Below are 25927 nucleotides of genomic sequence, written 5' to 3' on the forward strand. Positions count from 1 at the left end.
ATTCCCACTAACAGTATATTATGGTACCTTTTCCCCCAATTCCTCACCAGAATTTATTGTCTTTTTGATTTTGGATGGTAGCCACCCTAACTGGGGTGAGATAAAACTTCATCAGAATTTGTATTTGCATTTCCCTGACAATTAATGATACTGATGATTTTTTCAAGCATCAGTTGGCCAGTTGCCATTTCATCCTTTGAAAAATGCTTGTTCTCAGGCCCAGCGGCGTGGCCTAGCAGCTAAAGTCCTCACCTTGAAAGTGCTGAGATCCCATATGGGTGCTGGTTCTACTCCCGGCAGCCTTGCTTCCCATCCAGCTCCCCGTTTGTGGCCTGGGAAAACAGTTCAGGACTGCCCAAAGCCTTGGGACCCTGCACCTATGTGGGAGACCTGGAAGAGGATCTGGGCTCCTGGCTTTGGATCAGCGCAGCACCGGCTGTTGTGCTCACTTGGGGAGTGAATCATCGGACAGTAGATCTTCCTCTCTGTCTCTCCTTCTCTCTGTTTATCTGACTTTCCAATAAATAAATAAATAAATAAATCTTAAAAAAAAAAAGAAAAAAATGCCTGTTCACGTTCTTTGTCTATTTTTTGACTGATTCGTTGGTTTTTTCCTGTCTTTCTTGAGCTCTTTTTATATGTGGATATTAATCATTGATAGGTTCATAATGTTACAAATGTTTTCTTTTATTATGTCTCTTGCTTCTTCACCTTTGTTGATTGTTTACTATACAGAAGCTTCTTAGTTTGACGTAATCCCATGTGTCTGTTTTGGCTTTTATTGATTGTACTTCTGGGATCTTTTCCAATAAATCTTTGCCTATGACAATGCCTTACAGAGTTTCCCTGATTATCTTCCTCTAGTAATTGGAAGAAATGAGGTCATACATTCATATTCTTAATCCATGTAAGGCTGATTTTTCTATAATGTGTATGGTAAGGGTCTTGATTCATACTTTTGCATATGAAAATTCAATTTTCCCAGCATTGTCCTTTCTCCAAGGATTGATTTAGTCAAAGGTCAGTGGTTGCAGATGTATGGATTAGCTTCCGGGTTTCTATTCTGTTACACTGGTCTACATACTTATTTTTGTGACAGTATCAGGTGTTTTGATTATAACTGCCCTGTAGTATGTCCTGAAGTCTGGTATTAATGATGCCCCTAGCCTTTTGTTGTTTAAGACTACTTTAGCTATTCAGGATCTCTTATGTTCTCAAATTAATTTTAGCATCATTTTTTATGGCTCTGAGAAAAATATCATATATATTTTGATTGGGATTGCATTGAGTCTGTTGACATTAATTTCTCAACACATAAACATGGAAGATTTTCCCATTATTTCTTTTTTAATGCTTTTTAGTTTTCATTGTAGAGTTCTTTTACATCCTAAGTTATATTTATTCCAAATTATTTAAACATGTTGTAGCTATTGTAAATGGTCCTGCTCTTACACATTCTTTCTCACCCATAGTATGCACAAAAAGGCCATTGATTTTTCTGTGTTGATTTTATATCCTACAAGTTTACCAAGCTCTCTTATAAGTTGCAGTAGACTCTTAGTGTATTTTTTTGGCTCCCTTATTAATAGACTCATGTTATCTGCAAACAAAGATAATTTGAATTTGTTCGTTCCAATTTGTATCCTTTTGATTTCATTTTCTTGCCTGATGGCTATGGCAAAACTTGTAAAATATATTTATTGATGGAGTTCGGGGCTCCTGGCTTTGGCCTAAACCAGTCCTGGCTGTGTGAGCACTTGGGGAGTAAACCAGTAGATGAAAAATGTCTCCTTCTGTCTCTGTGTGTCTCTGTGTTAGCAGAGTGAGTACAGACATCCCTGTCTGGTCCCCATTCAATTAGATGCTGGCTGTAGGTTTGTCGTATATTACCTTGATTGTGTTAAGCAATGTCCCTTCCATACCCAATTTGCCTGAATTGTTTATTATGAAAAGATGTTGTATTTCATCAAGTGCTTTCTAGCATCCACTGTGATAATCATATGGTTTTATTCTTCAATTTGATGATGTGATACATCACATTTATTGATTTGTATATGTTGAACCATCCTGTACACTACCAATACATCCCAATTGGTCTAGGTGAATAACCTTCGTGTTGTGTTGTTGGATTCAGTTGTTGGATTTTTGCAGGGGTCTATAATTTTCTTTTTTGTTGTATCTTTTTCTTGCTTTGGGATTAAATTTATACTGGCCTCAAAGAAGGAGTTTGAGAGCATTCCCTCCCTTCAATTGTTTCAAATTTTTTGAGAAGAATTGTAACTCTTTCAAACTTCCATAGCATTAAACAGTGAAAACATCTGATCCTGGTTTTTCCTGTGTTGGAGTATCCTTATTACCGATTCAATTTCTGTACTAGTTATTGGTGTGTTTAAATTTTTGTTATCCCCATCATTCAGTTTTGGTAAAGGTATATGTCCAGAAATCTGTTTCTTCTAGATCACTAAAACATAGTTAAAATAAGCATACTCTATATCAGAATTTGTGAGATATATTCAAAATGGTCAGTAGAGAACATTTATAATAAATTACATATTGATAAAATGAAAGAATGAAAAGAAATTAAATTGTCAACTCAAAAACAGAAAAAAAAAATGGAGCAAGCCAAAAGAAAGAAGGTATTAGAGATAATGGTAAAATAGAATTAGAGATGGAATGCAATTTTGGAAATTCAATAGATGTAAGTCAAAGCCCCATCTTTTCAATTCACTAGATAATTTAAGAAGAAAAGGAGGCACAGAGACCAAAACACAAGCAAGAAGAAATGACAAAGGGAACTGAAACACAACAAATTTAACATTTCAGAGAAACTATTTTGCCTACTTCTACATAAATACATTTGAAAACCCAGATATAAAATTCCAAGGAAAACACAGTTTACAAAAATTGACCTCATCAGAAATACAAAGCTCAAAGAGGACTAATTTAGATACAACTTACCAGCGCCATTTGGTCTCACAGGGGAATTCTGCCAAATCATCAATGAGCATGGAGGCTTTTCTTGTTTTCTTTAAAGGGCCATTTGAATATGTATAACATCACTTTCAGTTCATACAGTAATTTTCTGGGCCTCATACAGCCTGTGAGCTGGATGTCCCCTACTGCTATCTAGTCCCAAATGCCATAAAAATTATAATTATTTCAGAGCTTAAAAATCTAAAAAAAAAAGACCTTTAAAATGCTGTTATATAAAAAATCTGACATTGATAGCTAAGTCTCATAAAGACAAAACAAAAATACAACCACTAGCTAAAGAACACAATGGTGAGGAAATTTGACTTACAACAGCAACAAAAGATAAACATGAAGGAATTAGATTTAATAAATAGACAAAATTATGTCAGGAAAAATTCTAAACACTCAAGAAACACACAAAAGTAGATCTAAACACATGAAAAGACAGTTCTTAAAAGGATAACTATAAACACTAGAAAGATGTTGCTTCTAATTAAAATGTTGAACATAAGCCCAATAACAAGAACAAAAAGATTTTTGATTTTTTATTTTTTAATGGAGCTACATATGTAAAAAGAATATAAAAGATAACTAGGAAAAACTGGGAAAAGCAAGTAAGGCTGAAGGGGTCTAGGAGGGAATGCTAAGTAATCCTAGCAGATATGAAGCATATTAAAAATCTTCTAGAACGTAAGTGACACGACCTATGAACTGACAGCTGAAATAACTCTGGAATTACTGAGGCCAAGAGGAAGCTCTGAATTCACTGAATCTCAGATCCTGATAGAGGCATTCAGAAGATAAACCCAGATCTAGACCTCAAACCACACGCAGAACAAAACCTCAAGTACAGCAAAACTAACTGTAATAGAAGAAAGCCTGAGAGGACTGCTCTACCACCCAGATCTATGAATGCTTTTTAACAATGATGCAAAGTCCAGATGCAAAAAAAGAGACACAGACATGTTGGGTGACAAAATTTTTTCCTTGCAAAAAATGCCTAAGCAGGGCCCATCATGATGACTCAGTGGCTAAACCCTCACTTTACACATGTTGAGATCACATATAGGCACCAGTTCATGTCCTAGCTACTCCACTTCCCACCTAGTTCCCTGCTTGTGGCTTGGGAAAGCAGCAAAGGTTGGCCCATCACAGGTAATGGTCTAATAATCCTTACTACACAGAGAATTCTTTTTTTAAATATATTTTTATTTTGAATTTTGAATTATGTGGTACAATTTCATACAGGTTAGGATTCCGCCCCACCAAACTCCCACCCCCGACAGATTTTCCCCATTTCACTACAATAGTGTAGTCCTTCATAAAGAATCATAATTCTATTAGTCTCTTATTTAAGTGTTGGTACAGACAAAACAGGTTATTGAAGTATTACTTTCCATGCTGGTTTCCTTATATAAGAGAGAACATATGGTATTTGTTCTTTTGTGATTGATTCATTTCACTGAGCAAAATGGTCTCTAGCTGGGACCACCTAGTTGTAAATAGTATAATTTCATTCTTCTTAATAGCTGAATAATATTATTTAACCACTCTTCTTTGGACATACATCTACACAGAGAATTCTTACAAAAAGTGAGAGGCAAAGGTCGAACACTTCAGCAGGACAAACCTAGCAGCTCAAGTCCTTGCCTTGAACGCCCTGGGATCCCATATGGGCGTCGGTTCTAATCCCGGTAGCCCCGCTTCCCTTCCAGCTCCCTGCCTGTGGCCTGGGAAAGCAATGGAGGACGGCCCAAAGCTTTGGGATTGTGCACCCCTGTGGGATACCCGGAAGCATTTTCTGGATCACTAGCTTAGGATCGGCATAGCATCAGCCATTGTGCTCACTTGGGGAGTGAATCATCGGACAGTAGATCTTCCTCTCTGTCTCTTCTCCTCTGTATATCTGATTTTCCAATAAATAAATAAATCTTTAAAAAAATGGGCAAAAATGTAAAGTAATGAAGAGATTAAAAAGGAGATAAGTTGAAGACACAGAGTTCCAGAAGCAGAAAATAAACAGGAAGGAAGAAGTAATAAATGAAATAATAGGAAAAATAAGCTTCTAAGCCTCTGACAGGCTTGAATCTTGGATTTAAAGGCCTGGGAGAAAGAAGGCTTTGTAATTTCAGATCTACAAACTGTAGGAAGATCTAAAAATTTGAGATTGACGGAAACAAACAGCTTCATCCCTCTTAAGGAATTAGAAGGGCCAGACTTGTCAGCAGCAGCGCAGGATGGAGGAAGGTTATCCTGCCTAAAAACCACTACATTCAACTGAGCTGCGAATCAAGCATAAGGATAAAATGCAGCACTTTTCATACATCCGAGGGCTTCTTAGGGTTCATATACCATTCACCCTTTCTGAAAAGAAATAACCTGAAAATTTTCAATAAAAATGAAATCCAAGCAGGAAGGGATCTCTCCAGAGATAGAATAAAGAATAATCCCAGGCTGACAGATTGCAGCAGGTCTTAATGAAGCAACCACTGAACTGTAGTGGATCACGCTGAACTATAGGATTAGACTTATGTGTTTCACAAACTCCAAACTAAGCAATCTGTAAGGTATTGATACGACCATCAAGATACATGCCATTTCTGTAAATAAGGCGGGGGTAGGGGGAAGGAGGCAATTAGAAATGCCAGAGGAAAAGACTCAGTAAAAAGTCCATCTGAATCTAATCTGAATGAATTAACTGTGACAGGACTCTAAGTGATGGAATGTGAGAAAAGAGATGCCATTTTACTTCAATTTTTGTAGCATCCTTCTTTGGGTCACAGACTTACTAACACTGGAATACAGCTCTCATTCTAAGATCAGGTCTACATCATACCTATTATATAAAATATAAATGCATTTTATAGATTTCTATAATTTGGATAGAATAAATGCAGATATATTAGCATTGAAAAGGGAATTTATTTTGGTAGAAAAACTTTAAAGATGAGCACAAAGAAAGAAAAAAAAAGTAAAAACTGGCGCAGATACTATATTATCAAGGTAGCTGCATTACCAGACGGAAATCAGTCATGGTAACTAGGTGATTAGAAATAATAACATAACCAACAAATACTAGGGAGTAGGAGCAAGAAAGGACAGAGCATCAACATATGCAATAATTACTTTTCATAGGAAAGAATCACAAGATACTTCCCAAGGCTGAAGAATCTAAAAATGTGATCCTAAATTTGCAAGTGATTACCATGGACACAGCCACACTGAGATCACCTGGAAGCCGTTTGGTGTGAAGGAACAACACCAAGCTAGGAGCCAGAAAATCTAAGTGCTAAACTCTGTACTTCTCCACCATATGAATCAACATAGATGCTTTCTTCTTGGTCTTACCATCCACTTTTGTTGATGAGACTGGATCAAATCGTTCTAAAAGAATGGTCCCCTGATCAACAGCCTCAGCATCTCCTTGTAACTCATTAGTAACGCAAACTACATGGATGCACCTCCAATCTTCTGAACAAGAAGCTCTCAGGTAGAACCAGTGCCTTATGTTTTAACAAGCCTTCCAAGTGTGTCTGATATATGCTAAAGTCTGGCCAGACACAGATAGGTAGCCAATGAATCCATGTGCCAAATCCGCACCTTCTCACCTCTGTCAATAATGTTTTATTGGAACACAGAAACACCCTTTTGCTTATCTATTTACCTATGCTTGCTTTGGGGGTAGGACAGCAGACTGCAGTCACTGAGGCGGAGTCCACATGGCACACAAAGCCCAATAAATCTACTGGTTTTTTAAATAAGCAATTTTGGTAACTTCTATTATTATTATTACTATTATATGACACAGATCCAAAGGTTTTGGGATTTCCTTTACTCCTTCCCCAAAAATTGCCCCCCCCACCACTGATTTCCCTGATATAAATACAGTAGTATAGTTCTTCATTAGCAATCATAAACCCATCATTGAACTTTGCTAACTTCTAACCTAGGCTATTAAGGTAATTCACAAGGTTTGTGGGAAATTAAACTAAAAGATAAATTTGTTTTAATAAAAAAATAGAAAATTTTCCCATAATATGCACTTTCTACGAACGTTTTCAAGTTCTCTTGTATTCTGATTGGTATGACTGGAAGTATGTGATTTTAATGCCATGTTTAAGTCTGTGCTAATGTGTACAGTTATTAATGGGTGTGTAAAGTAACTTGGACAATGGCAATAGCATCCGTCAGTCTAAGGACCCCCACAAGCAGGAAATAACATTTGGTAAAAAAAAAAAAAAGAGTAATACATAATAGGTAAATAAATGATGTAATATCAAGCCCTGTCTGTCACATAAAGTCTTGGGAAGCCTCACTAACCACAGAATGACCAAGGAAGGGCACAAGGGGATTGCTGGCTCTCCATCCCAGGCTCTTTTAAAGGCAACGGTCACAAAAATCCTAGCTAGGGCCCGGCATGGTGTCCTAGCTGCTAAAGTCCTTGCCTTGCACATGCACTGAGATCCCATATGGGCGCTGTTTCTAATTCTGGCAGCCCAGCTTCCCATCCAGCTCCCTGACTGTGGCCTGGGAAAGCAGTAGAGGACAACCCAAAAACTTAGCACCTTGTACTTGCATGGGAGACTCAAAAGAAGCTCCTGGCTTCGGACTGGCCCAGCTCCTGCCATTGCGGCCACTTGGGAAGTGAATCATTGGATGGGAGTTCTTCCTCTCTGTTTTTCCTCCTTTCTGTATATCTGTGAATCTTTTTTTAAAATCCTAACTAACAGAGCACATCCAGTTATCTTCTCCTCAGAAAACTCCATCAACCCACATCACATGAAGGAGTGCAGGTCACTTGTTGGGATGTAGTCACTTCCTTTATGACTGTAAACAATACCACTGAGTAAGACTCAATTCCAGATATCCACAACATGTGGATACATTATATTACATTAGCACATGTAAATTCAAAAAAAGCAGTGCATCAAATTTCTAAAAAAATCTAAACTGAGTATGTTCCATCTCAACAGAATCGATCTGACTCAGAAGTGAAATGTGGGAGAGATAGTCTAAATCACCTAAGCAAATAAAGAAAACTCACTTTCTCATTTTTCTCTTTCTGTTTCTCCTTTTCTCGCTTTCTCTCTCATACACACACACACACACGTCATTCATTCTACTAGAAGTCAGATCCCCTAGTTTCAAAGAGAGAGGACAGAAAGCTGATTTATTCATTTTTTTTCTGCTCTTCGATACAATTTACTTAAATTATCTTGTCATTTAAGATTTATTTGGCAGGGTCACCGAGGAGTATTCTTTAATTTCAAGCCCCAATTGAGTGCCCAAGTTCTGGATCCTCTAGAGGGTCCAGAACTTGAGGGATCTGGAGCAAATCTACCCATCTCAAATAGGAAGCAGCTGGACAAACCACCCACTCTGCATAACTGTCCTTGGCAGTTAAATGAAGGAACCCATTTCCTGAGCTCTGGGACATTCCGCAGTCCATATAAGGAAAAACATCCTTCTTTCTAGCTACTCAAGTAAAGCAGCCATCTGGCCCATCAACACTATTGGGACCACTTTACAACAGCAGGAAATCCATAATGAGCTCCGTTCTCCAATGAGCTGGTTTTCTAAAGACAGAGTCTCACCCTTATTCACAGGGGCAACAGTAAGACTTATTAGTTAGATAATAACTGCACCTCCAGTTTCACAATGTGTGTCTTTTGTGAATTTTCCCAAGAACAGAGGGGAGAGAAGAGGGCTTGGGGGAGGGGGAAGGGAGAGCCCAGCGCCAACTAAATTCTATCATATATATGTAATTTTTAATGTATTAAACAAACAAACAAACTCAAAAACTCCCACCAAAACAATGCAACTACTGAGACCAGAATGATGATAAAACAAAGCTTTTATTCGGGGTCTGCTCCTGGGCGAGGTTCACCAATCTGCAAAGTAGCAGACCGCTGAAGACCGCTGAGGCGCGCCTAGCTTAAGTAGTGGTGATGAGGCGGCTTGAGGTAAAGGTATATGTTGTCTTCTGATTGGTCAGTTCAATTTAAATGAGTCTGGGTGGCTACTCTCAGCAGCAATTTTGGTGGCCATCTAGGGGCCTTCTGTCTGCCAGCTCCTCCCCAACCTCCCCTCCTTCCGCATCCCCCGCTACCCTGTGCCCCATCCCCTCCAGGCTAACAAGACTACTCTTCCCTTATTGGTGCCCAAAGTACAGATAGAAACCTGATTCTATGTCACCGGTCGTAGGAGGTCACTCGCTCCAAAGACTTCATCACACTACATGATGCATACTTGCAGGAAAATGCTGCTAATTTAAACAGTCCCTCACCAGATTCGTTATAGAAAACAACAACAATCAACTCTTGAGAAACAATAAGTAATCATAAAACTACTCATGTTGCAAACAACCCTTGGGCTTTCTAATAAAAGCACTTTGTCCTGTCTTTCCCTAACAATGAACCCAGAACTGTGAGTAAAACAAGAAAACGGAGTGGAGGAGAACAATCAAAAAATCTATATTCATCATATAAGTATTTCTTTGGGAGCAAGCAATTGTAATGTAAAGCAGTTGACAACCTGCGTGGTTCAGAATGTTTTACTAATGTCTTTTCTAAGCAGCCTGGCTGCAGTCCATAGCTACAGGCCATGTGTTCCAGATGACAATATATGGCATGAGTAATATTTCAGAGGAACCGATCCCTGGGCTTTCCTCTGCCTTTGCTCTGAATGAGACTATAAAAGCTATCAGCAATATAACTTATATCATAGATGGGCTAATATTGGCTCTCAGGTATTTGAAAAACAATAATGACATGTGAGAGATATTTACATTTACTTTAAAAAAAAGGCTTATTACATTTGGAAGTCAGAGTTACAGGAAAATAGAGGAGGAGACCAAGAGATCTCCCATCCACTGGTTTACTCCCTGAATGGCTATAGGGGCCAGGGCTAGACCAATCCAATGCCAGGAGCCAGGAACTTCTGGGTCTCCCTGGGACTCCCACACAGCTGCAAAGCTTTGGGCCATCCTCTGCAGCTTTCCAAGGCCAACAGCAGAGTGCTGGATTAAAAGTGCAGTGGCCAAGACTAGAACCAGTGTTCATATGGGATGCTGGCACTGCAGGCAGAGGATTAGCATGTAGTGCTACTGCACTGGTCCAAACTTTCAATGCCATGATATGCATGTGAAAATACTTAACAATTCAATAGTTCTCTACACATTGCAGAGAATTCACAAAGAAACCTAAGAGCCAAAAAAGCTCAGGAAATTGACATACATATGTATAAACATACATTTAAAGACAAGAAGCACAGCACTGTGAAAACAGAAGTCAAAGCTGTCAGCGCAGCCCTCTCCCATTGTTTAACACTTCATCTTGTCCAAAAGCTAGTCTAGCTCCAAGTTCTGCTCCTGCCACACTGCAATGTCTGCAATCCCAGCCAGCCACACTTCCTCCCAACTAGGCGCCAGTATGATGATTCTCATAATTGGCTACACATGGCAGGACCAGGGAGGCAATAGGCCTGGCTGACACTCAGCTTCCTCACCTAAAAACAGTGCAATTGCTCCACAGTGTGATCTGGACATCAGTACTGATCCTAATATACAGTTAAGATTGAGAACTTTTCTTGTTTTTTAAAAAGATTTATTTATTTTTATTGCAAAGTCAGATATACAGAGAGGAAGATCTGTCTACTGATTCACTCCCCAAGTGACTGCAATGGTTGGAGCCAAGACGATAAGAAGCCAGGAGCCAGGAGCCTCTTCTGGGTCTCCCATGTGGGTGCAGGGTGCCAAGGGTTTGGGCCATCCTCGATTGCTTTCCCAGGCCACAAGCAGGAAGCTGGATTGGAAGTGGGGCTGCTGGGATTAGAACTTGTGACTATATGGGATCCTGGTACATGCAATGTAAGACTTTAGCTGCTAGGCTACCGCGCCAGGCCCGAGAATTTTTCTTCTGACATCAGGGAGAACGAGAAAAAAGAATAAAATGAGCAAGGTATTAAAAGAAAAAATATTTTGGGCCCGGCGCGGTGGCGCAAGTGGTTAAGGTCCTCGCGTTGCACGCGCCAGAATCCCATATGGGCGCCAGTTCTATCCCAGCAGCCCCACTTCCCTTCCAGCTCCCTGCCTGTGGCCCAGGAAAGCAGTCGAGGACGGCCCAAAGCTTTGGGACCCTGCACCTGCATGGGAGACCCGGAAGAGTCTCCTGGCTTCGGATCAGCATAGCATCGGCCGTTGCGCTCACGTGGGGAGTGAATCATTGGACGGAAGATCTTCCTCTCTGTCTCTCCTCTCTGTATATCCGCCTTTCCAATAAAAAATAATAAAAATAAATCTTTAAAAAAAAAGAAAAATATTTTACGCCAATTAACACTGAGCAAAGCAAAATCGATGCAACTCAAATGCGGCAGCTCTCAGATCCACAGCAAGTCCTGAGAACTTCAACCAACATGATCAGACAACATTTATAGAAAAAAGAAAGAAAGAAAGAAACTCAATTGCCCAGTCAATTGGCTACATAGTCTGAGTAGTTCGCAGCCTAATCATTTAACTTGATAAAATAGTTTCTTCAATCAGGTGAAGCTTGGTGATTAAACTCCTCATTAACCAGGTTAGTCTGTTAAACCCAGTGTAGGCATCCAGTCCAAATCCATGATTTCCTACACAATGTTTATTTAAGAGAGTGAGATCCTCAAAACCCCATGAGGCCTGAATGCCACACACCCAGATATGTTACAACAAGATGCAGCTGTAAATAAGATTCCTAAAGCCCCGCATCTCCACTAGCTCCCTGCTCCCTTCTTACCAATCTCTGCCAGTCCCAGTGCCTGTCTTTCTCAGTCCATCACTTGCCACCCAGTCCACCTGTCATTCTCTGCTCTGACTTATCTGCCCAGTGTAAAAGTGCCTCACCTGTCTCCCTGCCTACTTGCCTTCCTGCTCCCTTCAACCCATCCTGCATGCCATCCCCAAATTAATCCTCCAACCCCCTCCCAACCTCCAGGGGCCTGAATTTTTTCATCTGCCCAAATTGATTCCGGTGGTCTTTCCAAACCTCATTTCTCATGTGTCTGAGAAACAGCCTTACTCTGTTCTCATCAGCTTAGATGGTCTATAATTCCCTAAACATGCTCTATTCAAAACTTAAGTCTCATGGGAAGTTTAAATAGAAGTCAAGGGGCTGGCATCATGGTGCAGCCTGTTAAGCTGCTGCTTGTGATGCCAACATCCCATTGTGAAGTGCCAGTTTGGATCCCAGCTGCTCCGCTTCCAATATAGCTCCCTGCTAAAGAATCTGGAAAGGCAAAGGAAGATGATCCAAGCACTTGGGCTCCTGCCACCTCTGTTGGAGACCTGGATGGAGTTCCAGGCTCCCGTGGCTTTGGCTCAGTCCAAATGCCAGTGCAAGCATTTGAAGAGGAAACTAGCAGATGAAGATTATTCTCTCTCTCTCTCTCTCTCTCTCTCTCTCTCTCTTTCATTTCCTCTCTTCTCTTTTGTTCCTCTCTCTGCCTTTCAAATAAATAAGTAATAAATTTAAACAAAATAGAATCCAAGTCATTTGGCCCAGATGACATGCCTAGAGAACATGTGGAGCAGATTGGGGCTGTGGCAAAACTCTTGAATGCCATCCTGTTCTCACTCTAGGATGCTCCCCTCCATATCTCCCTGTGGGAATCTTATCACCTTCAAGACCATTTCATTCCTGAAGCTTTTCCTGTTCCACCTGAATTTGATAGGTCTGCATTCCAAGCTCCTATAGCACCTTGTTGATGTATTTCACACGGGGTCATGACAAGAAAGGCATGCAATGCTTTACCAGGGTTGGAGATATTGTCTTGAGCCTTTTGGGTCCAGGAGAGCCCCTCACACAGCACTCTCCACATTGCTGACTGCTTTGGGTAGCTTTTCCATACTGACAAAACCCAGCCATAATGGTAGACCCTTAATGGATCAGTTCTTTCTGGCTCTGTGCTATGAGTCTTTGACCAACTGACCAAAAACTATTTTGCAAACTGGGCAGGACTCTGGTATTTGGCAACCAGGTAACATCCAGAGAGATGCAAATCATGATAAGTAGGAGTCACAAAGCAAACAAGGGTGCTTTCAGTCTTTGGAATCTGAAATGTCAACTAGACATGAACGTTGGAGTGTAATTCCCCTCTCATCCTTTGTCTCTCGTTTATGTTGGGGAACCAAGCGTGGGGCAACAAGAATGTGTGAGAGGAAGTCAACTAAAGGAAAGGGGAAGAACTAGTCAGGTTGGTACTTTCCCAAGGCACAAATAGCAGTCTAGGAAAGAAAAATGCTTCCTGGCTCATAAAAGATTATACAAGGATTCTACAGTGACCTGCACGGTGAGACTGCTATTTTTGTGGCACGGGTTCCAATGGTATTCAATGTACTGTCCCTGGTGTGATTTGGGAAAGGGCTGCAAATGCAGGCTGTAATTCCCCACTCAATTTAGCATTTGACTGCACCCCAGGAATAAGCAAAATTGGGCAGTGGGGTTACAACAAAAACAAGCAGGATGGGAGGAGGGCACTTCCACCCTTTGCTTTCCCGGCTTACCTCCTTCCCCGCTGCTCACAGAGGAAAGCTCACTAAGCTGATCATCACTGTCCCCAAGGACAACTGGGCCAAAGTGTGCCCAAGTTCAGCTCCATAAAACCCAGGGAGAGAAAGGCAGAAGGTAGGAGTAGGGGTTTCCTGCTCTGTCACTGCCCCCACCCTCTGTCAGCCTATAAAGAGCCATTTATGTAGGAATAAATCATTACTAAAACTGGATATTCTACTGCTATTGCTTTTTTTAAAAGATTTATTTATTTTTATTGGAAAGGTAGATATACAGAGAGGGGGAGAGACATAGAGGATCTTCCCTTTGATGATTTACTCTTCAAGTAGCTGCAATGTGCTGACCCAAAGCCAAGAGCCAGCAACTTCTTTCGGGTCTCCCACGCAAGTGCAGAGTGCCAAGGCTTTAGGCCACCCTTGACTGTTTTCCCAGGCCACAATCAGGGAGCTGGATGGGAAGTGGGACCATCAGGATTAGAACTGGTGCCCACATGGAATCCCAGTGGGTGCAAAGCAAGGACTTTGACCACTAGGCTCTATCATGCCAGGCCCCTGCTACTGCTTCTTTAGAATCTACCATGTGCCAGGTACTGTTCTAGAGATGGAGGAAGACAGGGAGAAAAGGAGCAAGGAAAAGAAAACAAAAATAGTACCCTACTTTGAAAAATAGTACCCTACTCACAGTCAAAAGGAAGAGACAGTTTGAAACCAGATTCATATGTTCTGGTGGGGATTTCCATATTGCTAAGCGAAAAGCTCGGAAAATAAAGGAAAAGCCTGTGGGAACAGAATTGGGGTTCAAGGAAGGTTTCCACAAAGAGATGAGGTCAGAGCTGCAAGCTGACAAGCATGTAGGAGTCAGACCTATAAGGGTAAGGCAGAGAGTATATGCAGAGAACCACAGAAGCAAAGCTCAGAAGTGGGTGCAGGTTCAAAGCAAAATTCCCCTAAATCCTCCCAGATCTGGCCCGATGCACAACTGTGGTCGGGGGAAGTTGATGAGAAGAGGGAGGATGCTGGTGATACATAATTTAAGTACTAAACCTCAAAGAAGCACATTGAACATAAATGCATAGCCTTTTCCAAGAAGACAAAGAACAAACAACATTTAGAGGGAGTTTAGTTAAAGCAACCAACTGTCTGCCTAATCTCCCCAGGTGGAATCAGATGCCAGGTGGTTTTTCAGTCACAAAGCTGCTGTTCAGGTGGACAGTCAGCAGACAGCACACCCAGGGCCACTGTTTCTATCCTGAACCACACCACAGTTAAGGAATGGATGATGCCATAAGCAATAACACATATGGAACCAAAAAAACCTTTCTCAGCCAACTCAGCTCTGCTGGCAAGTCGCCATCCTGCCTACCAATCAGCACTGGGTCCCATTCCCAGTCCTTTTTTCTGCAAATACAATGGTGGTGACCACATGAACTCTATGGCACAATCCACCCCTTGGAAACTCTCACCTGCATCAACTTCAGTGGCAAGAAGATATGATGCCCGGGTTGGAGGAGGTGGCAACAGCAGATCCCAGACTCTTCCTCACATAGGGTTGGCCCTAAGCACAGTTCCTATCCATGGTTGTATACTTTCCTTGTTCTAGGTCATCTGACAATGGTGGTTGTCAGAGCTTCTCCTAAGTTTCTTACTCAGGAAAGGTAAATGGATCCTGATACAGTTTGAACTCTTCATGTGTTGGGTGGCCTAAGTTAGCAGAAGTTTAGGCTCAGACAATGAACCTGAAAGGAACTAAGGCAGCAGTAGCTCTCCAGTCTTTTTCACTCAGACATGTTTCATCAGTACCTCTGTGCACTACAGTCCAAACTGACACCTGTGTAATTATTTCCTTGTCTCTTTCTACATTCCTGCTTCATGACTAATTGGACAATTTACACACCAATGTAAATTAAATTCATGGAAGTTTCCATCTCAATCCAGTACTGCTGCATGAAAAACATGGGGATAAAGTCAAGAACTGTGAATTCAGTTTACCTGGGGATGCTGGTCAGGTAGGTCATGACATTTAGGAAGTCTTCATCTGTGATGCGTTTGAACCCAGCAAACTCCGGAAAAGTGATGATGGGGGCACCATCCTTCCCTCGACCTCCTGCAACAGAAGTAGGTGGTCAGCATCTTCATTGGCAAAAATATGTTCCCACCACACTTCTGTGGGGACTGCACATGGACTGTCATCAAGTCAGGAGATGTCACGTTGGCCTCCCTTTTCTCTGACTTGGACTAGAGTTTGGAAAAGTTAACATTCAATGATTTCGAACAAGTCTATTTTCTCCTTCATGTTTGTTTGATGGCCTTGTGAAAGAATTCAATTTTGGAAATCTCTGAAGCTATCCAGTCAATAAAGGGTGTTATGAGTTAAGTAGGATTTGTCTTCCTAAAAGCTGCACAGCCATTTAAACTAGGAAGTCTAATGCTAAGGGTTGATGGATGAAGGGCAGATACTTAATCTAAATGGAGTCAGTGAGAGTTATTTGGGGCCATGCCCTCAGAGAATGGTTCTTATTTTTTGCCACTAGGCCACCATCCCAGGCCCGATGGTTCTTATTTTTTAAGATTTATTTTAGCTGTATTTGAAAAGCAGAGTTACACACAGAAGGAGAGACAGATGGAGAAAGACTTCTCATCCAATGGCTCACTCCTCAAGTGGCCACATCAGCTGGATCTGAACCCATCCAAAGCCAGGAGCCTCTTCCAGTCTCCAACATGGGTGCAGGGTCCCAAGGCTCTGAGCCGTCCTTGACTGCTTTCCTAGGCCAGGGAGCTGGACTAGAATTGGCATCCATATGGAGGCACTCGGCCAGTGCCTCAGGTGGAGAATTAGCCTGCTAGGCCCCTGCACCAACCCACAGGATGTTCTTAAGAGGCTTTAATTATTGCAGTTCAAGTTTAGCCTAGGTGTTCTTTCTGTTTTCTGCCTTACCATCTGATCACTGCCCTTGCACCTTACCACAACCATCCTGTGTGAGCTGCCAGTCTAGAAAACCACTCACTCTTGAAACTTGACTGTGAGCTTAAACTCTTTATTTCTCCAAAACACTCCTTTCACAACCAACAGAGGACAAATACAAAAAGCAATATTGATTAAGTAGAATAGCAAACAGTGCTGACACCATTACGTGATATTGTTCAATTCTGTAATCTGTCAATATTAAAGCTAAAATAGCAAAATGATTAAGAGAACTAGCTCTCGGGGGCCAGTACGGTAGCCTAACAGCTAAAGTCCTCACCTTGCATGCTCTGGGACCCTATATGGCTACTGGTTCTAATCCCAGTGGCCCCACTTCCCATCCAGCTCCCTGCTTGTGGCCTGGGAAACAGTCGAGGATGGCCCAAAGCCTTGGCAATCTGCACCCGTGTGGGAGACCTGGAAGAAATTCCTGGCTGCTGGCTTCTGATCAGCATAGCTCTGGCTATTGCGGCTACTTGGGGAGTAAATCATCAGATGAAAGATCTTCCTCTCTGTCTCTCCTCTCTGTATATCTGACTTTGCAATAAAAATAAAGTAAAACTTAAAAAAAGAGAGAGAACTAGCTTTAAAATCCAACAGTTTGGTTCAAATACTACTCTTGTGTAAGCTCTTAACTGCTTATGATTTAGGACAAGATATTGAACCTAAGTAGGTTTTCATGTGTGTATACACATGAGGATAATTAAAAAAAAAATCTGTGGACGATGAAATTAAAAGATAAGTTTAGCTTTGATGCAAAACAAAATTGAAATTCACCTATAAGAGGGGTTTCCTGAAAGTTCATGGGAAACCTGAATTACAGAAAAACTACATATCTTTCAAATTTTTTATGAAAAATTAAAATTAATTCCACTTTTCCATGAACTTTCTGAAGTTCCCTATGTAACAGGAACATTATCTGCATCTACACTGAAACATTTTATAAGGATTAAGTAAGTATCCTATCAGACTGCTGATCCTTTATTACCGCCTGTTGATATAATTTATGTTGTTTCAAGAGGTAATCATCATCTGCCCTTGAAGAACTTAGGAATAGGAATAGAAAACATCCCTGTAAGAATAACAATATCCAATCCATTCAAGCAGGGCCACCAGATTAAATGAAATAGATTCTCTCTCCCAGGTTCCCTGTAGCTGCATGCAGCCACATGACTGAAATCTAGCCCCAGGGCTCCCTAACGGTGTGGCAGGTACTCAGGAAGCCACCAGGAACTCAGAGGAGCATGAGGGACATCTTAAACTTTTTGAGGAAGACATCTGTCAAACACCATGCATACTATCGACCTGAGGTGTGTCACAACTTCAACATTCAATCATTCTTCTATAGGGCACTGGGTCTTTTAAAGCTGTGCTTTTGGTGAATGCTGTGACAGACAACAAATACAACATGAAAATTAATGTGAAGAAAGAAACGAGAATGATGTCTAGTCTGATTCCAAGGCTTGTAACAATTGCAGTTACTTAAGAATAAAAATTTTAAACAAAGTTTAGCTTATGTGTGTCATTTTTTTCAAACAGCTGCTGAGTTGATGAGATATATGCATATTTATATGCTTAAGTTGTTTTAATTCTCAGTTGTTGCTTTAGGCCTCATCCAGGGGTACCGTGAAATAATAACTGAGAGGTGGGGTCTGGCACAGCAGTAAGAAGGATACTTGGGATGCCACCATCCCATAACAGAAAAAGCACTGGGTTCAAGTGCCAGATCCACTTACATCCTCGCTGTTCTCAGTGCCATCCTATCTCAGTCAGTCATTAACGAGAACGGCACTGAGAACCCCGAGTATTCGGGAAGCTCTGCACCAGTCAATGAGACAGGAAGTGTTGCCCACACCTCACAGACTAAGTCCTAACATGGAGGCCACTTCAAGTGTTTAACAATGGCTCCCCAGGACAGCCAGCTACAAACAGTTGCATGTGTTTACCTGTCTAAGAAAAATCTATCTGTCCGGTGTGGTTTAATGAGGATCTGGCATTCAATGAAGAAGCCACAGCAAAGGAAGACTCAAGAGAAACAAGGCAGGCAGTATAGCACCCATGGCAAGGGGAGAGGGCTCTAGCCCACCACAAGGACCCAAGCAGTCAGCCTACCTGGTGACAGCACCAGCACACTCTCTATGCTAACGCCAAACCTCCTAAGAATCTTCTCTTCTCTCTCTCTTTTTAAGGTTTGTTTTCCTTGAAAGAGTTATAGAAAGACTGGTAGAGAGAAATATGTTCTATCCACTGGTTCATTCCCCAAATGCTCTAACAGCCAGTGATGGGCTGATCAGCAGCCAGCAGCTTCATCTGGGTCTCCCACAAGGGCACAGGCCCAAGGCCTTGAGCCATCCTGCACTGCTTTTCGCGGCCATTAACAGGGAGCTCGACAGGAAGTAGAGCAACCAGGATTCAAATCAATGCCCACATGAGATGCCAGTGCTGCATGCCCATGATTAGCCTGCTGTCTCCCACATTCTTCTGTTTCTAATCCAGCTTTTCCCCGTGAATTAGTTCTAAGAAACAGAATGTGCTCACAAGTTAACATGAGTATAAAGAGTAAGATAACATGGTGGATTTTCTACAGGCATCTCCTGTGGGTTGTTAATCTGGATTTTGAGCGCTCAGAGACCAGCTGCCGTGGGAAGAATCCACATGACTATTTAAATGGGGAGGCATCCTCCTCCAGGAAGTGCCTCTTTGTTAATCCTGTGTGCTTATTTTAGGTTACCCAAAAAGATACTTGCAAATTCGATGATTGTCAAGTTTTGACAGGGATATAATTAGCTTCCTCACGGTGGTGACTGGTGAATAGGGCGTTACCAACTTTCCCCCAAATGTGCTTCCTCTTTTCGGTTTCGCCTCTATAGGAAGTTTCAGAAAAATGTGAAGGGTATTTGTTCCCTCCAGTAAGGCTCTATGTATATGCAGCTACCATGTCATTGATGTGTAACCCACATTTGGTGAGGGAATGGCTGGAACAGTTCAAAGAACCAAACACCAAAAGTTTTCATTAGGATATGATTATGTCATTTGGTTTTACGTTTAATAGTTAACTAAAGTAAAGCTATTCCCATCTGAATGGAAAAAGTGAGATTTTCCTCTCTCGTGGTTATTATCAACATTGAATACAGAAAAGGCCCTAAAGCTAACTGCCAGAGCTCATCTGCTATTGAATATGAATCCCAAGAGGCTTAAGCCTCAAGGAAACTGCTAGACCCACATACAATCATTAACAACCCACAGCAGGTGTCTATTGCCACCTTGTGAGTACACATGGTAATGCAGGAGAAAGAAAGGTGCCAAAGTCTTAATTTGAGAGGAAGACAGACTCCTAAAGTATTTGCTACTAAGTAAAAAGGTGTGTTAAATAAAATGAACTGTGCCCAGTGACCTAGTGGCTGAGGTCCTCACCTTGCACGTGCCCGGGATCCCATACGGGTGCCGCTTTGTGTCATGGCTGCTCCACTTTCCTTGCAGCTCCCTGCTTGTGGCCTGGGATGGCAGTTGAGGACACCCCAACGCCTTGGGACCCTGCACCCATATGGGAGACCCAGGGGAGGCTCCTAATTCCTAGCTTTGGAATGGCTCAGCTCTGTCCATTGTGGCCACTTGAGGAGTGAACCAAGGGACGAAAGATCATTCCCTCTGACTCTCCTTCGCTCTGTAAATTTGACTTTCTAATTAATTAATTAATTAATTAATTAATTAATAAAATCTTTTAAAAATAAACTTCACTCTCAATACTATCTGTACCTTCCAGTCACATGGACAATAACTAGCTCTGCTGTAGAAAACACTATTAAGTCCATGGAGTGCATAGGGTGATTGCCACAAGCATGCAGATGTTGGCTGGTGGGAGGCTTCAGTCACAGAGCAGAAGTTGAAATTCTGGGGGATCCTACAAGAAGGCAGTGCAAACACAAATGGGAAAGAGAGCCATAGCTCTTTCTATTTACTGCCAGTTTCCACTTCCCCTCCACCTCTCAAGAACTACTCTTACAACTATTCTCTGGAAAGGGCTTTGGAAATGGCAGCGCCCGAGATGTAAATTACCTGTTCTACATAAAAACAAAAAGATAACTGTCCCACAGTCTGTGACTTCCAAATGGCTTTCCAAAGGCTAGGGTAAGTGGAAAGTTCATTTACCATGCGTTGAACCTGGACTCTACATATGTTTTCACAGAGTCATAATCTGTAAATAAATTTAATGTATACTAATTTTTCAGGAATGCAACTACTATGCAAATTAAAATTAATAGAAAGAATATTTTCTTTTTTTTCAGAACTTCACCAACAACCGATAACCATTTTATAAAATCACTAGAGTAAGGGCACTCAGGATATCTCATCACTAACAACACATCTCAGTACTTTGCATCTTTCAGAGTTATTGCCTGATTCCAAATACAGGGCACACTAGTTCATTACTACTTCTAGTGTAGCTACAAAACACACATTGAAATATATCCCATTTTACTGTCATCATTTTCAGTTTCTCATTTGCATTTTTTAATATTTTTAAAGCACACTGGATAGGTTACAGGTGATTGCTCCCCTATGTTTTCTCTTCTTCCTGGCCATTCCTAAACTAACTCCAGCTTCCTTTACTGATACGCATCTCCCCCTGACTAAGCCAGGTGCCAGTAAATGAAATGTGCTGAATGCTACCTCTAAGCCAGGAAGCTAAGAAGCATCATGTTCTTTCCATGGTCTCTTACCCGATCTGCTTTCTGGATGGAGATAAGAAGGCCACAAAGAGAATAACAGCAATAAGAGCCACAATGTGACCAAAGCTCTCATTCCCAAGCCTCTCCAAGGAGAAAAATTGGCTACTGACAAGCAGCAATCAAGCTGACCCCACCTTCTACCATCACAGAAAATTAAACGCTTGCCTCCTCACAGTTCTGGTATGAGACATAAGAAGAAATCAGGGACACCATTAACTTCTGATGTTACAAAGCAACCAATCAATTTAAGGGATTTTGCTAGTCAAGAATTTAACCTAGTGTCCTGCACTATGGCTCAGTGGCTAAATCCTCACCTTGCAAACTGCAGAATTCCTTATGGATGCCAGTTCGTGTCCTCCTTAATCCACTTCCTATCCAACTCCTGTGGCCTGGGAAGGCAGAGGAGGATGGCCTGAGGCCTTGGGACCTGCACCTACATGGGAGCTCCAGAAGACACTCCTAGCTCCTGGCTTTGAATTGGTTCAGCTTCTGCAGTTGTGAACACTTGGGGAGTGAATCAGTGGACAGAAGATCTATCTCTCAGTATCTCCTTTTCTTTGTCAATCTGCCTTTCCAACAAAAATAAATAAGTCTTTAAAAGAAGAAGAAGAAGATTTTAACCTAGATTAACCTGGATCTCTTAAAGCTGAATACTTCTATTGCGTCTCAGGGTGATCAACTCATTCTAGCTTGTCAGGGACAGTCCTGGCTTTAGTACTGAATGTCCTGCATTTTGGGAAATCTTTCATTCTTGGCACAACAGTGTGTCTAGTGAATCTGGGTGGTGGACAAGAGGTCAGTGAGGAGACACAAAGAGGGGCACAGATGACCCTTAATCTTGTTGGGTTGGGTTGAACTTTTTTCCAATCTAGTTACTACAAAAGGCCAAAGATATGATCAAGTCCTTGGATGTTTAACTTTACAGTTTAGTAATTGGTAAGAAAAATTACAACTCTAGCGATTTTCCGAAAGAAGCCAAATTGGACACAGTGGAAAGTAAGAAGGAAGACAAAGCTTTGGGAAAGGCTGGCTTCACACTTTTAGGCAGAAAACACCCTGCTTTCCATTCCTGCCCAGACTCCACTCCCTGGCTACACCTGAAATTATCTGTTGGACTTGTTTTGCATGCTGCTTCTTTTTACAAGAATAAAATGGTTTTTTTTCTTTTTCAAATCTATTTACTCTAAAGTCAGAAGGAGTAAAAAAAGAGAGACATATCTTCCATCCACTGGTTCACTCCCCAATGACCACAATGGCCAGAGCTATGCCTGTTCCGAAGCCAAGAGCCAGAAGCTTCTTCCAGGTATCCATGTGGGTACAGGGGCCCAAGGACTTGGGCCATCCTCTGCTGCTTTCCAAGCTACAGTATCAGGGAGCTGGAACAAAAGTGGAGTAGTCAGGATTTGAACTAGTGTTCATATGGGAAGTCAATGGCGGTGGTGGCAGCACAAGGCTGGCCCTGCTTCAATTTGTTATTAATCACCAGGTTAAGTTCCTTGAGAGGCTGAGTCTCAGTTATCATTGCAGACTCTGGCATACTGCAAGTTATCTGTTAATTGTCAGTTAATTGCATGAACAAATAAATGATGAGTTTCTTTCCCATTAAAAAAAAAGAAAGAAAGAATCAGAAAATTTTGTTCTCCTGGCAACTGGAACAGAAGCAGGCAGCATTCCTCCTTTTCCTTCTTTCTGCTTTGGATACAGATTCAATTTCTGGAGCTGTCAGTCACCTCAAGAACAAGATTCAACAAACAAGAAGGAAATACCAAGAGGATCATAAAAGTTCCAGGTTTAATGTCACTGAGCTCCTGACCCTTGAACCACGTCCTGACCCCCATCAACCAAGAAATCTACCTCCAGACCCCATATTATGGAGCTTAAAACCTAAGCAAGCCCTAGAGGCCTATTCTCCCATAGTCATGTGCCATGGTTTCTTTGTAACAGCCCTCTTCTAGCCTTATGTTGAGCACCAGCAGTACACCCAGAAATAAGCAAAACACACTCCCAGAGCTTCCAGTGACTATATCAGCACTGACAAATATGAACGAGAATTCAGAGAACGTTCTGGATTGTATACAATTTGCCAACCTAGAGTGTAATTCTGGGATGAGAAGGAACATCTGTGTATAGATTGCATTTCCCTCAAATAGTAGCAGGAGGAGTGAACTTATAGAGTGAAATTCATACTAGCTGCATATTCTCTTTGTGATATAACTCAGCTGACTTTATCTCTTATTTTAGAGCAGGGGTAAAAGCTAAAGAAACAATAACTTGCCACCAGTCTTAGCTTTTCATTAATATAGTAAAATACCTGAGGCAATTTAGAAAGAAAAAATTAGGCTTATGTAACTCTCAGTTTGGAACCTGAAAGTCCAAACAGCAGCACATAGGTTCTTATGAGGACCCCATGAAAGGTGAGGGAACTGAGCGTGGGAGGAGGAGGTCACACCTCAACATAAAAGCCAGGGAGACCAAGTGTAGCCAGTCACAGCTTTTATAACAACTTGTTGTTGGCTGAGCTACCAAGCAAGGAATCCCAGCAGACCCACCTTCACTCCTTTTGACGGCACAAATGGCCTGTACCCTAGGCTTCTCCTCTCAAAGATGCCTCCATACCTCCCAATATCACCACCACAACTCTCCCTAGTCCTCTATGAATTGTACTGGAGACATCTGCTCTCAATATGGCATGCTTCCAAGAAGACAACTTTTCAGGGTTTGTGACTAAGTTTGAAAACATCTCTAGCCTTTTATCAATATCAGCTGCACCTACAATCAAATGTTTGATGAAAAAATATATATCTCTAAAAGATCTAAGAATAGAAACAACTTCACCCACACTCATGAGCTTTAAAACAAAGACACAATTCAACTAGATCCTGGAAGACTATCCAACAAGGATACTGAAAGAATGTCACAGTGGCAGCTGATGACAGCAGTTCATCATCTTTCCATTCTCAAAAATCTTCTCAGCCCTGTGCTTTGCAACCAAGGAAAAATAATCCCCTGGGAAAAGTCAGATTGCACTCAAGCAGATGGAAGAGCATCTGCAAACCTACCCTCCTCCAGCAGGACAGCTGTCAGCCCACTTGGTCCTGGGAAGCTGCAAGATATGGCTGCTTGGGAAACCCAGAGAGACAGCAGCACTGTCCCTTGTTCACCCAGGCTCAGGGCACACCTCCCCACCCCAGCCCTCCCAGCAGGAATCCCCATGCCCACAAATGGATGTGCAGCTTACCCGAAAGAATGGCGAACTGTCTGTGAAGTTGTTCTATTATATCCACTGCCACCAACGGCCTGACCTCCTGCTGCATAATTTCATCTGCACAAAGAAAACAGAAATCTGGTTAAATCCTTGCACGCATGCTGCCAAGAGAAATTGCAAACAAAGAAGAAAGATTCCACTACTGGGAAATCTTGGGCTTGTTAGGATATGGTCATTACGGGCATGCAGAGTCTGACATGCACAGCCGCATCTGGAGTTTATGTGGCTTGAAGCTGACACACATGAGCAGGAACTGCATTCTAGAGCCCCTCCCAAGGTTTACAGAGGGACAGTGTGAGGAAGTGGTCCTGAAGTATAAACTTCACATCAACTCCCAACAAACTGCTGTAAGGTCTCACAACTATGGCAGGTGTCTACCTACTGCTGTAATTTTGCAAAGAACATTTTTGTAATTGATGTATAATAACTGTTCATATTTACAAAACACAGTGTAACATTTCAGTATGTGGATACAATGTACAATAACTAACTCAGGTCAATTAGTAATTGTATCAGCAAATATTTTTTTCTTTTCCTGATATTGAGAACACTGGAAATAGATTGTTAAATGTCATCAACCAGAGTTTCCACACCAGGCTGTGGAACATGAGAAATTGTTACCCTTTTCCCTGCAGCCCTAGACTCCTGACCAGATTTTTGCTATCCCCGCCTGCCCTTCCCAGCCTTGGTCAACCACCATTCCACTCTCCTTCCGTGAAGCTGCAGAAGAATGTTTCAAATGCATCATAAGTCACCATAGCTCTCCTCAGGAGGCATCACACAGTCCATCTGGAGTTGGTGATGTTCTTTGGCTTTGATTTCCCTCTCTGTCTCACTTCGTTCCTTTCTCCCTCCCTTCTTTCATATGTCTCTTTCTATGTTGCTTTCTGCCTTGCAAAAAAAAAAAAAAAATCATTCCAAAAATTTTTTTAAGAATTAACAACAACAAAAATAAGAATTCTTTTCATTAGAATTAGTACTTGGCTTGTGCCCCACATTGGAGTGGCTGGGTTTGATTTCCACATGGGCAAAACAACCTTACACTGAATCGCATGGATTCTGTATGGAGTGATGGTAATATCATGCTATTCTGGGGCTGGCATTGTGGTGCAACAAATCAAATGGATGACTGAAGTGCTCACATCCCAGTTCAAGTCCCTGCTGCTCTACTTCCGACCCAGCTCCCTGTTATTTCTCCTTGGAAAATAGCAGAAGATGGTCCAGATACTAGGGCCCCTACCACCCAGGTGGGAGACACGGACAGAGTTCCTTGCTCCTGGTTTCATCCTGGCCCAATCCCAGTCACTGCAACTACTCGGACAGTGACCAGGAAATAGAAGCACTCCCTCTCTCGTAATTCTGCCTTTTAAGCAAATAAATAAAATCTTTATTTTAAAAAAGACATGATGTTCTAATGCTGATCAGTCTGAAGTGATATCTGGGGAGTTCTTGGCTTTGGT

The 25927-nt window shown here is 41.7% G+C and overlaps 1 protein-coding gene across 1 annotated transcript in view; it reads right to left on the minus strand.

The window, feature by feature from the left end:
- The window catches only part of MCF2L2 (MCF.2 cell line derived transforming sequence-like 2), a 232463-nt gene that overhangs the window by 170888 nt on the left and 35648 nt on the right, over positions 1–25927 (minus strand). The window contains exons 2-3 of the mRNA XM_041002575.1: positions 24441–24524; positions 15500–15614 (exon numbers count right to left, since the gene is read on the minus strand). Of these exons, the coding sequence (XP_040858509.1) occupies positions 15500–15614; positions 24441–24524 (199 nt within the window). The remainder of the gene's footprint in view (positions 1–15499; positions 15615–24440; positions 24525–25927) is intronic.

Source organism: Ochotona curzoniae, unplaced genomic scaffold (genome assembly GCF_017591425.1).
Source record: "Ochotona curzoniae isolate NIBS_2020 unplaced genomic scaffold, NIBS_Ocur_1.0 scaffold_2587, whole genome shotgun sequence".
Lineage (NCBI taxonomy): Eukaryota > Metazoa > Chordata > Mammalia > Lagomorpha > Ochotonidae > Ochotona > Ochotona curzoniae.